This window comes from Bos indicus x Bos taurus, chromosome 3 (assembly GCF_003369695.1).
Source record: "Bos indicus x Bos taurus breed Angus x Brahman F1 hybrid chromosome 3, Bos_hybrid_MaternalHap_v2.0, whole genome shotgun sequence".
Classification (NCBI taxonomy): domain Eukaryota; kingdom Metazoa; phylum Chordata; class Mammalia; order Artiodactyla; family Bovidae; genus Bos; species Bos indicus x Bos taurus.
The window spans coordinates 84,081,863-84,095,689 of NC_040078.1; the positions used below are offsets into that span (position 1 = coordinate 84,081,863).

Here is a 13,827-nt window from a genome sequence, read left to right on the forward strand (position 1 = left end):
TGAACATTCTTTGGGATTGGAATGAAAACTGACCTTTTCCAGTCCTATGGCCACTGTTGAGTTCTCCAAATTTGCTGGCATATTGAGTGCAGCACTTTAACTGCATCATCTTTTAGGATTTGAAATAGCTCAGCTGGAATTCCGTCACCTGTACAAGCTTTGTTCGTTGTAATGCTTCCTGAGGCCCACTTGACTTCACACTCCAAAATGTCTGATTAGGTCAATGACCACACCATTGTGGTTATCCTAGTCATTAAGACTTCTTTGTAAAGTTCTTCTGTGTATTCTTGCCACAATTTCTTAATCATATCTGCTTCTATTATGTCCTTGTCTTATGTGTGCTGTGCCAAGTCACTTCAGTCAGGTCCAACTTTTTGTGATCCTGTGGACCATAGCCCACCAGACTCCTCTGTCCATGAGATTCTCCAGTCAAGAATATTGGAGTGAGTTGCTGTTCTGTCCTCCAGGGAATCTTCCAAACCCAGGAATCGAACCTGCATTGGCAGGTGGGTTCTTTACCACTAGTACCACCTGGGAAACCCAAAACTGTCTATTATTGGGAAAATATTTAATTTATTAAGATGTTATTATATGGCATTCTGCTAAGTGGTAGAGATGATACATTAAAAAAGACAAATTTCTGCCCTCAAGGAGTGTGCTGTCTAGTACGTATATATACATATTTGACATATATAGCAAGTGTTTTCAATTTTCCAATCAGTAAAATACAAAGGTATTAAAAAACCATTTCCAGAAATTTTGCTCTGGTCCTTTGACACAGGTCTGTTTTATTAAGGTTTTATTGAAATATATTTATGGAAACATACACTTAAATGTTGTTGTTGTTGTCCAGTTGCTCAGTCGTATCTGACTCTTTGTGACCCCATGGACTGCAGCATGCCAAGTCTCCCTATCCTTACCATCTCCTGGAGCATGCTCAAACTCCTGTCCATTGAGTCAGTGATGCCACCCAACCATCTCGTGTCCTCTGTCATCCCTTTCTCCTGTGTTGCATCCTTCCCAGCATCAGGTTCCAAAGAGTCAGTTCTTCTCATCAAGTGGCCAAAGTATTGGAGTTTCAGCTTCACCATCAGTCCTTCCAATGAATATTCAGGATTGATTTCCTTTGGATTGACTTCCTTGCAGTCCTAGGGACTCTCAAGAGTCTTCTCCAGCACATTTCAAAAAAATCAGTTCTTTGACATTCAGCTTCCTTCATGGTCCAACTCTCACATCCATATATGACTACTGGAAAAACCCTAGCTTTGACTATACGGACCTTTGTAGGCAAAGTGATGTCTCTGCTTTTTAATACACTGTTTAGGTTTGTCATAGCTTTTCTTCCAAGTAACAAATGTCTTTTAATTTTATGACTAGAGTAGAATCCCATACCATTTCCTGTCTAGGTCACTCCTTTTTACTGTTATGAAACTTCATTGGTTACTTTATTTTGAGTTTAGCTTTTTTGTGCTTAAAAAAATAGTTCTGCTTTATATAATCAAGAAATACTGTCTATCAATGCTAAGTTGTTGTTCACTCACTCAGGCTTGTCTGACTCTTTGCGACCCCATGATCTGCAGCACGTCAGACCTCCCTGTTCTTCACCATCTCCCGAAGTTTGCCCAAGTTCATGTCCATTGCATCGTTGATGACTTAAGTTGATGCCATTTAAATCCCAGTCATTGGCCAGAGACAAACATTTTGCAGGAAAACTGCAAATGGAATAATTTTCAGGATTGTAGCATGTTGCTTAATTTTGTCCATTAGTTAACATTTAGGGGTAACTGGCTTCCTAAATCTTCCTAAATCATCATACAGACTCATTTTTACTTGTTTCTGAAATCAGTGTAAGCATGGCATTATTGTGGTGTAATGAAAAGGGTGTTGATTAAAAGTGATGAATGTTGGTCTAGGACTTAAAGAATATTACCTAGTGTGAGACTTTGGTCAGCTTGTTTAATTTCTTGGAACGTCAGTTTTTCTGTTTGTACAGGAAAAAAAATAAAAAGGAGCATATTACTAGTTCTGTCTACATAACAGGTTTTTTTTTAAAATAAGGACCAAATGAAGTCACTATAAAATACGTAAAAATGAATAAGTTCTAGGGCTGTAGGCATCCATTGAATTGATTTCATTTCACAGTCTTTTATTACTTTTACAGATCACGCACATGTTAAATTTATTCCTATCAGGTTCAGTCTCTCAGTCTTCTCAGTGTTGAAGTTCTCTACGTTTTTAGAGTTTAAGTTGAACATTTTCTCTAGCCAGGCACCATGCTTTACATGCCAAATGCCTTTACTACTTGGCTAGTGGTAGTACAAGGGTCTTATTTTTGTTTCACAGATTACAAAACAAGGTTCAGTGAGATTTCATAACTTGACCAGAAGAACATACTAGTTAAGTGACAGAGTTCTGACTTAAACCTAAATTTGCCCCATTCTGAAGTACTGCATTTTGGCATTTTCTGTCAGTTCAAACAAATCTGATCCATCTCAATGTTTCTCTTATTATTTTCTCATGTCATCTCACTTTATAATGAGAGCAGCCCCTCATCTATCCTCACTAAAGTATGTAGTTTTTGTCCCTTGAAATAATTAGCTCATACTTCTGTTAGACTTCTCTAGAAATATTGTAGCAATATGGTTTCCCCTTCACTCTGGTACTTCTACTAATTGTATCTTTCCTGAGGTTCTAAGCCTGAAATGTTGGGCATTTTTCTCTCCTTATCTGTCTCATTGACTACGAAGTAGCTCATATTGAATACAGATCATTTCTTATGTTAGAAATGATAAAACACATTGAAAACTAAAGTTGTCAAAATTTGGGAGTTTGAACAATTAATAGAATGTAACTGAAAAAATTACGATTTATTTGTTTTTCATATTTTTATAAAGCATTTTTACAACTCACCTATAAATGTTTGAGAGCTTCCCAGGTGGCTCAGTGGTAAAGAATCCGCCTGCAATGCAGGAGACGCAGGAGATTCGTGAGTTTGATCCCTGAATTGAGAAGATTCCCTAGAGGAGGAAATGGCAACCCACTCCAGTATTCTTGCCTGGGAAATCCCATGGACAGAGCAACCTGTTGGTCTACAGCTCATGAAGTTACAAAGAATCAGACATGACTGACAAGCACGCATGCCCACCTCCATAAATGTTTAATCCTTCAAAATTTTGTAAAGGAAGCTGTAATCTCAAAAAACAGTGCATTTCTCTAAAGCAAAGTATATTGGACAAAGCCTCTATGGGAATCATCCCAGGTCCTTGGCAGTGGAAGTCCCAAGGCCTAATCACTGGACCAGCAGGGAAAGCCCCACATCGTCTGATCTCTGCTTCTGTGTTCACACTGCATCCTGCCTGCATGTCTTCACATCGTCTTCTCCCTGTGTATGTTCATTTTCCCATTTTTGAAGGATACCCATCTTACTGCATTAGGGCCCACCACCCTAATGACCTCATCTTAACTTGGATGCAAAGTTGGATTGCAAACTTAAATTTGCAAAGATGCTATTGCCAATTAAGGTCACATTGTGAAGTGCTGAGGGTTAGGACCTCAATATATCTTTTTGGGAGAGTGCAATTCAGCCCACAGTATGTCTTTAAAATAATCAATTTCCAGATCCTCTTTTTTTTTTTTTTTTAATTTTTGAGTTGAAGGATAATTGCTTTACAGAATTTTGTGGTTTTCTGTCATACATCAGCGAGAATCAGTTTTTATTATATGTGTATTTTTTCCTACAATTAATGTAAAGTTTTCTGCATTTAAAAGAAGAGCCCTTTCATATTCTTGGTTGGATCATGATATGAAATTGCTGTGTTTAGATTCCACTGTAAAGAATGCTATAATATTTCAATATTAAGGGCAGTATTTACAGTATGCTGGAAATAAATTTTTTCCCAGCCATTTAAATCCATGGTGAAAAATTTTAGATGTCAACTTAAAAATGTGTGAGGGAATATATAGTTTTAAAAAATTTTAGGGAGTATGTGAGCAAAATTTTTTGAACACAGCTGATCTAGAGCATTGTTTTTCACCCTTAGTAATGTTTGGGGCTAGATAATTATTGTGAGGAGGCTATCTTGTGCATTGTAGAAGATTTAGAAGCATCCTGGCCTCCATCCACTAGATGCCAGTAGCATTTTCCCAGTAGTGACAACCAAAAATGTTTCCAGACATTGCCAAATATCCCCTAGAAAGCAAAATTACTTTCTGTCATTCCTCCATCATTTAAATAGAGCATACTCATCTTTCAGTTGGTAACATAGAAAATGTATTAGCATTTAAGATGTTTGTTGACCTCAGTTTTGAGTTGTCTGCTATATGCACATGCTTGTGCTCAGTTGCTCACTTGTGTCCGACTCTTTGTGACCTCATGGACTGGGGCCTGTCAGGCTTCTCTGTCCATGGAATTTCCCAGGCAAGAATACTGGAGTGGGTTGCCATGCCCTCCTCCAGCGGATCTTCCCAACCCAGGGATCGAACTGACGTCTCTCATGTCTCCTGCATTGGCAGGTGGATTCTTTACCACTGTGTCACCTGGGAAGCTGTCTGCCATATAGCTCCAGTCAAAAGCATGACCTAAGATGGCAGACCAAGAGATACACCTTAAGGGGCATGATAATAGTTGATTCACAAAACTCAAGTAAGCTTTGTCCCTGTATCAAGGCAGGTGGCCAAACAGCTACATATAAATCATCTGTTGACTTTTGTTGCCCCATCTCTGTCGATCCTAACATTATAAGCCCTTGCTTATGTCTGGAGTCAGTGTGAGAAAAGGCTATGTGGAAAACGTTTATTGTTTTGTAAAGGTTCTTATTATTAAGGACCTTCTCTATTACATTCCTTTACTCTTACGTCATGTACCAAACCAAGTTCACACAGTGGTTTAGAGGTGAATTGGTATGCTTTCAGTTACATCACAGTAGCTCTGTGGCTCTTTTTGCCTTACTACCAGGAGCCTCTAAGCTAAATTCGTGGTCAATTACACTGTCTTCCCTTAGTTGTTTCCTAGGATAATTATTTCTTCACTCTCTCTCTTCCTTTTATTTTATTACCTTCTTTCTTGTCTAAATGGTCAGTTTTACTGAATCTGTGCTCTTTAGCGTGAGCATCTTCTTGTGTTGGAAATGTAAGTACATTAAAAAGATAAGTAAAGTTTATGGGATGGTATAGTTTGAACTATCAGTAACACAACCAAAGAGTGCAAAGTCATTACAGGATATTTTTCCTAGCATCATTCTCTCAGTGTACTACTCTGGCCTAAAACAGGACAGTGATTTGTTGGAAATCTTAAGGTAATTATAAAGTAGATGTAAAATAAATGCCATTTATTTCTTTTTCATAATAAAACACTGTGGGTTTTTTTTTAAGTCTATTATACCAAGTTCTATTTTCATTTTCTCAAAAAATTGTAATCATTGATGTTAAGCATAGAGATAAGCATTTCCTGAAACTAGCCTAAAGGAATTAGTACCTTTTAGTCAGAAATGGTGAAGGAGTAAAAAGTACTAACATTTATTGATTGCCTACTAAGTGCTCTGCTTTATGCTAGATAATTTATATCACATTTTATCCCCACAATAATCTTCTTATGATCTTAGTGCTACTTTTATCTACATGGAATCCAAGTTTCTGAAAGAGGCAATGTATAGATAGGTGATTCTCATTCCAAAGTTCTTACTTTATATGATGAGGACATAAAAGCTTCAGGACAGTACTTGCTTAGCACATAGTAAGCTCTATAAGTGTTACTTCCTCTTATTAAGTCATCTGGGTTATGAATAAAGATCAAATTACTAAATGCTGAGATAACATATACATCAAATCCTAGAGGGAATGGAGAAGCAAACCCATTTAGAATAAATAAAAAGTTATTTAGAATAAAGAAGAATCTTAGTTTATTGTAGGTATCATCTATAAGAATTTTATAAACTGAAAATACAAAATTAGATTATGTTTTATGTAATGAATTGCCTGATTGGTTACCAACAAAAAATTCAAGAAGTATTCTTCACCGTAGAGATGAAGTAAAGAACAGTAATACTATGCAGTTCTTCCTTGGTCATCTTTGTCAGGGGCAGGAGATTGAACATTATCTTTATCTTATCTTGTACATGAATATGTATAATATAGCTTTTCCTATCTAAATTAAAATCTCATATGGGGAAGCAGCAGCAGCATGGGGAGGTAGTTGGTTTGAACATTAGATTTTCTTGTGTGCATTGCTAGCCTTAGGAAAAAAGCATAATTACATAATTTTCCACAGGAAAAAGAAATAATGGATTCTTGCTTTTTTCTGCCTTTAGTTCAGTGTTTTCCAGCACCTAACATAACTTGTAAGGATTTTGGTGGCAACGAAACACATTTTACTGGAAACGAAGTTGGTTTTCTCAAGCCTATATCTTGCCGAAATGTGTAAGTATATTACTGAAGCTAAATTTTCAGATCTACTTGCCTGAGTTAAATCTCAGCTGGGTGGAATGAAGAGTAAAGAGTTAATTTATAAGGAGAATCCTGGACTAATATAACTTTTATCTTTTTGCTTTTGTCAGAAGACCTCTATTTTAAGTGTGTGTATTGTTTTAAAAATGAAGTTTACCAAGTAAAGTTTAGTAGTTCACTGTATGGGATAAATAGACTGAGTGGCTTCAGGTCATGTCATTCAGTCAGTTTATGCTACAAAACGGGTTATGAAAAAATTCTGTTTCAAAAATTTGGGGACTTTCTGGAGTGCAAATAAGGGACTACATACCTACATTATTAAAAGAATGCTAATTAGTAATCATTTGCATTTTGAAACTTGGTTTCATTCTTTGTAATTGGTTTGGATGATGAGTGATAATGTTAAACAATTCAGAAGTTAGTTTTTTTATATTAAGACAAATGACTTTATTTTGTTGGGAATATTCTTAAAGAACTTTTAAGTTGGCTGTTTATTTTTGCTGCAGTAAAGCTGACAGTTCATTCCTATATTGCTACTTTGTACTGAAAGTATGATTTAGTTTTACCCATTTTTATTAATTCCTGGCATTGTATTTTTACCTTTTACTGTATGTTGTTACATTTTATATAATGGTACCTATTTTGCAGTTGTATAAAGAAAGGCCACTATTCGTTTCTGCAAGTTCCATTAGAATTCTTAGAAATTACTACTAGAGTCTTTTTTTCTCTTCTTTTGACCCTACTTTACAAAGTTAATGAGGAGCTTTCGATTCTATCTTGCTGTGTAATCCAATCACTTAAGCTTCTTGGGTTCTAAGATTTCTCATTAGTAAAATAATAATTGTTAAGAGGAATTATTTTCAAAGTACTTAGATATGGTTTAGTCAGTTTTTAAATTTATAGATTGATATTTCCAAATGACAAATACTTTGTTAAGTGTTGGTGGTCCAAGAAAACATTTGTTGAGAACCACTCAAGTTGGACACTGCAGATTCATTTTACCTGTAATGTTCACATCACAATGATCTGCCACTTAATTTCCAAGTTAATTCTAATTTTTCTTTTAATGTCTCTTAGTAGATTAGACTGAAATACAACTGAGCTATACTAATCATGCTCACAAGACATTCATGTCAATTGTGATAAGAAATATAATTATCAAGGAAACTAGATACTCCAAGCCTACTGGCCAACTTATTTCTCTCCTATAGTAAAGTCCAAAATTCCAAAATAGGATTTGCTTGATGAGCATTGAATCAGAACAAAAGGAGTTAGGTTGATGGATAATTTTAATGATAAATCACAAAAGTAAGATAACCTAGTGCATTACTTTCCTCTATCAGAATATTCAGTATGTGCCTTTCAAACAACCACCTGCTGGTCAGCTACTGAATAAGACTCACTGACAAGTTGTTAATTCATTGAGTGCTCCCTTTTCCAGTTTACATAGTTTCCTTCTCCTGTTGGCATATCCTTTCATAATATTGATACTTGATTAAAACTCCATCTTACTATCACAGATGTGGCCATTCTGTAATGTATTCTTTAGCAACTGAAGTCTATTAACTATGTCTAATCAAGTTACCAAGCACACCTGTTTATCCTGCCCATCTACGCTAGTTGGAGCAACCTACCTGTTGTAATAGATGCCTTAAGAATTTTAGTGGCTTAACCCAGTAAATTTTATTTCTCACTCATATCATAATCCAATTTGTTTTGATTTGGAGGTCTGCATGGGGTGAAGGAAGTGATAGTTGCTCCATGCATACATGCAGGGGTCTTGTACCTTTCATCTTGTGACTTTACTTCCTCTAGTCCTTGGAGTCTTTTCCATTCAGCCAACAGATGGAAAGAGGAGATGGAACACCTATAGACATGTTTCATGGACCAGACATGGCATACATGATGGCTTACATCACTGCTGTCCTCATTCTATTGGCCAGAACTAAGTGATGGCTGCATTTAACTGCAAAGTGAGCTAGAATATATTAATACACAGGCATACCTCAGAGATATCATGAGTTTGGTTGCAGATCAATGCAATAAAGCAAGTTACACGAATCTTCTGGTTTCCCTGTGTATATAAAAGTTATGTTTATACTACGTGTAGTCTATTGTGTGCAATAACATTGTGTCCAAAAAACCGTACCTTAATTTAAAAATAATGCTGTTGGAAAAATGGCACTGACAGACTTGCCTGGTGAAGGGTTGATACAGACCTTCAATTTGTAAAAAACCTCAGTTTCTCTGTAGAGCGCAATAACACAAAGCACATCAAAACAAGGTATGTGTATAGTTTAGCCGTATGCCTGTGAGAAAAAGGAACCTGATTTGATGAACAGTTAGATAAATCTTTGCTGCACCACCAGTTTTTAGAGTATTCTTTAGGGTGATTTATTTATATAGATCACTGCTTTTCTAATTTCATTCCCCTTACTAGCCAAGCTTTTTGAGAGGCTTGTTTCTGTATGAACTTTTAGTCTAATGCAGTATAGCTTTTGGCCATACTAAAATTTGCCAGTGATCTTTGTTGCTGTATCAAATGGATATTTATAGTCTACAATCCTTCTACAGCATTTGGTATTCCTGTTTCTTAAAATACTTTCTTTCCTTGGCTTACAGTATAAAACACACTTCAATTTCCTTTGATTCCTATTATTTTCCTTCTTTCTTATATCTTGATATTCACAAGATTATGTCCTTGGTCCTCTTCTCTTCTTCATTCATCCACCCCTTTGGTTTCTCATACCATCTTTATATAAAGATCCCAAACTGAATCTATTGTCTCTTCCTTCAATCATTTCCTCCTTTGTATTAGTGAATGCAGCTGTTCTATCCAGTTCCTTAAGCAGAAACTTTGGAGTCATTCTCCAAAGAATGACTCATTCCCCACATTTAGTCTGGCTGCTTCTGCCTTTAATATTTTCCAGTTTTGTTTCCTTTTCTCTTCCACTGCTAGTAGCCAGTAGATTATCACTTGAGTTTCTACCAAGTCTCCCAGTTTATTTCTCTACCGCTATTCTGGTAGGTATTTTGCCTCAGGGCAAAGTCTGACATCCTTGTAATATTGGCTGCATAGACAGGATCTCTGGGCTGTTTACTATCTCCCCCAACTCCCTGAAAATGTCTTAATTTTGAGTGCAATGCAAAAAATAGGATTATAAGCAAGAGACATGATCAGATTTGACTTTAAAATGATGATTCCAGCTACCTCTTTATTTCTTTACTCTTATTTGTAGCAACTCCTTGAAAGGATTATCTATGCTTTTCTTTAGGTTTTTTTTCCAACTTTTTAAAATTGAATTAACATTGGTTTGTAACATGTTTCATGTATACATTATAATTCAACTTCTATATATACTGCAGGCTGTTTGCCACCAAGTCTAGTTCCCATCCATCATTTTGCAGTTGATCACCTTTACCCGTTTCATCCACCTCCCACCTACCTTCACCTCTGGGGACTGCCAGTATCTTCTGTTTCAGTGTGGTTTTTTTCATGTTATTTTTTTGTTGTTCATTTACTTATTTTTCATATGTGCCACATATGAGCAAAATGGGCTTCCCTGATGGCTCAGTGGGTAAAGAATCCCCCTGCAGTGCAGGAGACACAGAAGACAACAGGTTCAATCCCTGAGTCAGGAAGATGCCCTGAAGGAGGAAATGGCACCCCACTCCAATATTCTTGCCTGGAAAATCCCATGGCTAGAGGAGTCTGATGGGCTACAGTCCATGGGGTCACAAAGAGTCGGACATAACTGAGCATGAGCATGGACTATGTCCCATTGTCTCTGCAAGGCTCAGGCCCAGCCATGAGCGAAATCATATGATATTTGTCTTTTTCTATCTCACTTCTTTCACTCAACACAATGTCCTCAAGATCTGTCCATGTTGTCACAAATGGCAAGTTTTTTTTTTTTTTTTTTTAGTGAATGAGTAGTAGTCTTGTATGTTTCAGAGAAGGCAATGGCAACCCACTCCAGTACTCGAAAGAGAGTCCATGGAGAATCTCCGTCCATGGAGAATCCCATGGACGGAGGAGCCTGGTAGGCTGCAGTCCATGGGCTCACTAGGACTGGACATAACTGAGCGACTTCACTTTCATGCATTGGAGAAGGAAATGGCAGCCCACTCCAGTGTTCTTGCCTAGAGAATCCCAGGGGCAGGGGACCCTAGTGGGCTGTTGTCTATGGGGTCGCACAGAGTCGGACACGACTGAAGTGACTTAGCAGCAGCAGCATATAGAGATAGAAATAAAACTCTTTGAATTCTACTTGTATGTTTAGATATGTGTATATATCTTTTTTATCTGTTCACTCACCAGTGGGTCTTAGGTTGTTTCCACATCTTGGCTATTGTTAATAATGCTGCAGTGAACATTGGAATGCTTATATATTTTTGAATTAGTATTTCCTTATTCTTTGGATAAATACCCAGACGTGGAATAGCTAGATCATATGGTAATTTTATTCTTAATTTTTTGAGGAATCTCCATACTGTTTTTCATAGTGGCTGCTCCAAATTACATTTACCAGCAAATCATGAGCGTTCCCTTTTTCTCCACATCCTTTCCAACATCTCGTTTTTTCTTATTTTTATGATAATAGCCATTTTAATGTGTGAGATGATACCTCATTGTGGTTTTAATTTGCATCTCTCTGATGATTTGTGATATTGAACATCTTCTTTTCAAGTGCCTATTAGCCATATCTTAAATGGAAAATTGTTCAGATCCCATGCCCATTTTTAAGTTAGGTTGTTTTGTTGTAATTGAGTTGTATGATAAGAATTGCACTGAATCTGTAGATTCTATTAGGTAATTTGTATTTTAGCAATGTTAATTCTTCCATTTCATGAGCATGGGATATTTTTACATTTCTTTGTGTTTTCTTCAATTAATTTCAATAATGTCCTATAGTTTTCAGTGTACAGGTCTTTCATTTCCTTGGTTAAATTTATTCCTAGGTATTCCATTCTTTTTGTTGCAATTGTAAATAGGATTTTTTAAACTTCTTTTTCTTCTAGTTGTTAATATATATTAACAACTTATATATTAAGATATATTAAGAGAGCAGATTTTTGTATACCGATTTTCTACCTTGCTGTTTTACTGTATTTATTATTTCTAATAAATTTTTTTGGTAGAATGTTTAGGGTTTTCTGTATATAAAATTGTGTCATCCACAAACAGTGACGCTTTTACTTCTTCCTTGCCAATATGGTTGTCTTTTATTTTTTTTTCTTGCCTAATTGCTCTGGCTATGAATTCCAGTATTACTTTGAATAAGAGTGATAAGAGTGGGTATCCTTATTTTGTTCCTGATCTTAGAGGGGAAAGCTTTCAATTTGTCACTGCTGAATATAATAGCTATGGGTTTGTTATATACGGCCTTTACTATGTAGAAGTACATTCCTTCTATATTCATTTTATTGAAAGTTTTTTTTTTATCATAAATGAATGTTGAATCTTGTCAGATGCTTTTTCTGCATAAATTGAGATGATCATATGATTTGTATTCATTTTGTTAATATGGTGTATCACATTGATTTGCAAATGAACCATCCTTGCTTTCCTGTAATAATCCCATTTGATCATGGTGTGTAATCCTTGTAAAGTATTGTTGTATTTGGTTTACTAATATTTTGTTGAGGATGTTTGCATCTGTGTTCATCAGAGATATTGTTTTGTAATTTTCTTCTCTTTTGATGTCCTTATCTTATTTTGGTATCATAGTAATGTTGGTTTTCTAAAATGAGTTAAGAAGTGTCTGCTCCTCTTCAGTTTTTTGGAAGAGGTTGAGAAAGATAGGTATTAAATCTTTGAATGTTTGGTAGAGTTCACCAGTGAAACCATCTGCTCCTGGACTTTTGTTTTTTTTGGGGGGGGGGTTTGACTATCATTTTAATCTCTTAGTTGGTAATTGAGCTATTCACATTTTCTATTTCTTATGGATTCAGTCTTGGAAAGCTGTATGATTCTAAAATTTATCTAAGTTGTCCAATTTATTGGCATACAGTTATTCATAGTAGTCACTTATAAGCCTTTATATTGGGTTGACCAAAAAGTTCTTTCTGGATAAGATGACATGAAAAAACCCGAATGATCTTTTTGGCCAACCCAGTATTTCTTTGATATCCATTGTAACTTCTCCTCTTTTATTTCTGATTTTACTTATCTGAGTTCTCTCTTTTTTTAAGTGAGTCAGGTTGAAGGTTTGTCAACTTTATCTTTTCAAAGAACCAGCTCTTAGTTTCATTAATCTTTTCTATTTTCTTTTTGGTCTCTGTTTCATTTATTTCCAATTTCATTTTTATTATTTCCTTCCTTCTACTGATTTTGGGCTTCATTTTTTTTTTCCCTTCTTTTTTCTAGTTTCTTTAAATGTATGGTTAGATTATTTGTGATTTTTCTTGTTTCTTGAAGTAGACCTGTATTTCTATAAACCATTCTCTTAGTACTGATATTACATGTGTGTCAGAGATTTTGGTATGTTGTATTTTCATTTCTCTTCAGATATTTTTAAAATTTCCCCTTTAATTTTTTCACTGATGCAATAGTTGTTCAATAGTTTGTTTAATCTCCACATATTTATGATTTTTTCAGCTTTCTTAAAATTGATTTTTAGTTTCATACCACTGTGGTCAGAAAAGATACTTGATATAATTTCAGTCTTCTTAAATTTATTAAAGCTTGTTCTGTGCCCCAGCAGATGGTTTATCCTTGAGAACATTCTGTGTGCCCTTAAGAAATATGTTTATTCTGCAGATTTTGGATAGAATGTTCTGTATACATCTATTATTAAGTCTCTTTGGTCTAGTGTTTCATTTAAGGTTGAGTTTTCCTTGTTCTCTTTCTGTCTGTGTGATCTATCCATTTATTGTGGGTTGTTAACATCTCCTCTCACTGTGATGCTGTCAGTTTCTCCCTTTAAGTCAGTTATATGCTTTATATATTTTGTGCTCTGTTGTTAGGTGCATATATATTAATGAATATGTTTTCTAAATAAATTATACCCTTTATCGTTAGTATATAATGCCCATCTTTGTCTCTTGTTAACTTTTTTGGTCTGAAGTCTGATATGAGTATGGTTATGCCTGCTTTCTTTTGGCCGCCATTTGCTTTGAGTATCATTTTGCAATCCTTTACTTAGAACTGAGATGAGTCTCCTAGAATCAGCATATAGTTGGGTCTTATGTTTTAATCCATCCAGGCATTCTCTGTCTTCTGCCTGGTGAATTCAATCTATTTACATTCAGAGAGTGTGTGTGTGTGTGTGTTTACCATGCTGTGTGGCATGCAGGATCTTAGTTTCCCAACCCGGGATCAAACCCATGCCCCCTGTAATGGAAGAACAGTCTTAACCACTGGACCACCAGGGAAGTTCCCAT

The 13,827-nt window shown here is 35.7% G+C and overlaps 1 protein-coding gene across 3 annotated transcripts in view; it reads left to right on the top strand.

Annotated features, from left to right (window-relative positions):
• Positions 1-13,827, top strand: part of TM2D1 (TM2 domain containing 1) — a 48,641-nt gene that overhangs the window by 6,418 nt on the left and 28,396 nt on the right. For all 3 annotated transcript variants that reach the window (XR_003510345.1, XM_027537070.1, XM_027537071.1), the window contains exon 3: positions 6,306-6,414. Coding sequence is in view for 2 of the 3 variants with exons in the window: in XM_027537070.1 (XP_027392871.1) it covers positions 6,306-6,414 (109 nt within the window). In the remaining variant the exon portion in view is untranslated. The remainder of the gene's footprint in view (positions 1-6,305; positions 6,415-13,827) is intronic.